Source organism: Trichechus manatus, unplaced genomic scaffold (assembly GCF_000243295.1).
Source record: "Trichechus manatus latirostris isolate Lorelei unplaced genomic scaffold, TriManLat1.0 scaffold00111, whole genome shotgun sequence".
NCBI classification, from domain to species: Eukaryota; Metazoa; Chordata; class Mammalia; order Sirenia; family Trichechidae; genus Trichechus; species Trichechus manatus.
The window spans coordinates 2,942,695-2,946,066 of record NW_004444047.1 but is presented as its reverse complement, the minus strand read 5'-3'; the positions used below and the strand labels follow the sequence as shown (position 1 = coordinate 2,946,066).

At 49.3% G+C, this 3,372-nt stretch overlaps 1 protein-coding gene across 2 annotated transcripts in view; it reads right to left on the bottom strand.

The window, feature by feature from the left end:
* Positions 1-3,372, bottom strand: part of TRMT44 (tRNA methyltransferase 44 homolog) — a 29,034-nt gene that overhangs the window by 18,165 nt on the left and 7,497 nt on the right. For both annotated transcript variants that reach the window (XM_004383554.2, XM_023737976.1), the window contains exons 4-5: positions 1,432-1,500; positions 552-659 (exon numbers count right to left, since the gene is read on the bottom strand). In XM_004383554.2, coding sequence (XP_004383611.1) covers positions 552-659; positions 1,432-1,500 — 177 coding nt within the window. The remainder of the gene's footprint in view (positions 1-551; positions 660-1,431; positions 1,501-3,372) is intronic.

Sequence of the window (3,372 nt, the reverse complement as noted above, 5' to 3'; positions counted from 1 at the left end):
CACGGCCTGTCACAGTCTGTACCTCACAGCCCATCACCTCACGGCCTGTCACCTTACAGCCTGTCACAGCCTGTACCTCACGGCCCACCACCTCATGGCCTGTCACCTTACGGCCTGTCACAGTCTGTACCTGGCCCACCACCTCACGGCCCACCACCTCACGGCCTGTCACAGCCTGTACCTCACGGCCCACCACCTCACGGCCTGTCATCTTACGGCCTGTCAGTCTGTACCTCACGGCCCACCACCTCACGGCCTGTCACCTCACGGCCTGTCACAGTCTGTACCTTATGGCTCACCACCTCAAACCCCATCACCTCACGGCCTGTCATTTTACAGGCTCAGACGAGAACATGCTGGGAACCGCTGTGAGAGTCTAACGAGGTCGCTGGTTTTTCCCTCGTTTCACCAATAAACAGGAGTTTCTGACTAGTCACCATTCCGACGGCCAGGCAGACTCTGAACCGAGACTGTACCAACGGGAACGGCCATCAGTGGACCTTGGGCTGCTCTGCAGACACGCTGGAGGAGGGGCCCGAGTGGAGCATTACCCCTGCCTGGCGGAGGATGTGCACCAGGAGGCCGTTCCCGCAGCCCAGGTCCACGAAGGACTGCTTCTTGGTCACTCCATGCTCAGCTCGCTCTGCTTCCCACAGGATCTAAGTAAACAGGAAAGAAAGAAGAAATAAAAAAGGAAGGAAGGAAAGGCCAGTTCATAATCCACTCTACCCAAGAAAAGTTCAGACATAGATCCCACTGGGGTTACAAATCCCACGTCCCCAACCAGCTGGCGAGGCCCATCTACGGCCTGGGCTCGTCACAGACCACAGAAACAAGCAGGCCACTGAGATTACAAATCCCACATCCCCAACCAGACGGCAAGGCCCAGCTACGGCCTGGGCTTGTCAGGGAACACACAGACAAGCAGGCCAGCCAGGCCTCCACCCTGTGGTTCACGTGTCGACAGCCCTCGGGCCTGCCTGGGGCACCTAAGACTCTCTTCTTTTGCTCAAAGTCCACATTAAAAGGGTCATCTCGGGGTCTGGCCTATATTCTTCAAATTCTAGATACTCTGATAATCAGAAACAAAAATGCTATTTCTAAAAAGTCCTAAGAAGAATTGCAGTTGAAAGGAAATTGAAAATCATCTAGCCTAAGCACTTTACAGATGAGAAAATCAAGACTATTAAGTCAGGGGCCATGCCTGACAGACCAGGCCGGCCAGCACTTTGTGGTTTACTCACAACTCAAGTTTGTTCTATTTTCAGGCAACAACACTATGCAAAGGAACACTGTCACGTGTGTGACAACCCCATGACAGCCACAAACTGACCGTCAGCTGTGGCCTCGATGAGCGACCGTCAATGCTGTAGCATCTGCCGGAAGCAGCCCTCGCCGCTCCCCACAAACACAGATCACATGGAGCCTTACCAGCAGGTACGCAGCGATGGCCACGTCTTCATACACAAACTTCTCAGGGTCGGTCACTTCAGGCCACACCTGGAACAATTTAAAGCACACACGTGAACTGTTGCTTCACCTCCTCACTATTTCACAATATTTAGAGCATCCCCTGAAAACATAGGTCAAACCACACGAACCACGTAATAAAATAAAGGTGTACATAGAATGTGGTGACGTGCACACAGCCTGACCAAGGTGCACGACGTCACTAAGAAGTACACAAGAAAAAGGATGCTTCCGGTAAATGCTGCGACGTATATAATTTTGCAACGGCAACAACCACCAAAAGATATACGTGTGGTTATGTACGTGTGTATGTAAGTACATACGTGTACAGGTGTGCATAAGCACATGTATGTGTGCACACATGTATACACGTGTATAATACGTGTACATACCTATATATCCAAACGAACAATAAAGCACACGGGGGCACAGTTATGTGTACTTCTTAGACATAACCAAACACCTCTCAGGATTGGTCTGCGTTTGAAGGATTAGGACCGTAGTCTGGTGGGCAACTCAGTCAACTGGCGCAATACAGTTCGTAAAGTTTATGTTCTACAGCCTAGTTTGGTGAGTTACATCTGTGTCTTCAAAGCCTGTGAGGGGCCATCGAAGATACAACTGTTGGTCTCTACTCGTCCAAAGCAAGAGAGAGAGAAGGAAACCAAAGACTCAGAGAAGAAACCAGTGTATAGGACAAGCAGTCTACAAGAACCATGGCCTTATCCACCCTGAGACCAGAAGAACTAAATGGTGCCCAGCTATCACTACTGACCGTTCTGATCACGGCCACAATAGCTGGATCCTGACAGAGTGGGAGAAAAATACAGGACAGAACCTCAAATTCTTAAAAAGTCCAGACTTGCCTGGGAGTGGACAGCCCCATAAAACCAAATGAGACTAACGAGGTACAGGAGTCCAGTGACAAGGGCCAGAAAGCAGAAGGGGACAAGGAAGCTGGTGATAGGGAACCCAAGGTTGAGTAAGGATATTGTTGATGTGTTGTGAGATCGTTAACCATTGTCATAGGGCAACATTTGTAGTAATTGTTAAATGTGAAACTATTTTGTTCTGTAAGCCTTCATCTTAAGTGAGAATACCAGCACAATTGGAAGAGTGTAGTCAATGTCACTGAACTGTGCATGTAGAAATTTTTGAAATGGTGTATCTTTGGCTATGTGTATTTTCACCAAAAAAAAAAAGATTGAGAAGTTAGAGGGTTGATATGTTGTGGGGTTGTTAACCAATGTCATAAAACAACATGTGTACTTCTGTTTCATGACAAACTGTTTGTTCTGTAAGCCTTCACCTGAAGTACAATAAAAAAAATAAAACAAAATAAAAAGTCCAGACTTACTGGACCAGTTGAGACTAGGAGTCCCTGAAGCTATGACCCTGAGATACTTTCAGCCTTGAATCAAAGCATCTCCTGAGGTCCCCTTTTAGCTAAATAACAGATTGGCTCAGAAAATGCCATCACAGTGAGCACTGCTGTGGTGAGATGATCTGTGTGTGGCCTTTTGCCTTGATTCTGTCAAAGAGAGAAAAAGGAAACAGCCCGGGAAACCCCCCCACCCCCGCCGGGCCCTGAAGAGTTGTTACAGTTGCCCTCGCTGCAGTTGCCCTAGTTACCGTTGCCCTAGTTACTGTTACCCTAGTTACCGCTGCCCTCGTTACCGTTGCCCTCGTTCCGTCGCCCTCGTTACCGTCGCCCTCGTTACCGTCGCCCTAGTTCCATCGCCCTCGTTACTGTCGCCCTAGTTCCGTTGCCCTTGTTACTGTTGCCCTAGTTCAGTTGCCCTTGTTACCGTTGCCCTCGTTACCGTTGCCCTCGTTACCGCTACCCTAGTTCCGTTGCCCTAGTTCCGTTGCCCTCGTTACCGTTGCCCTCGTTACCGCTAC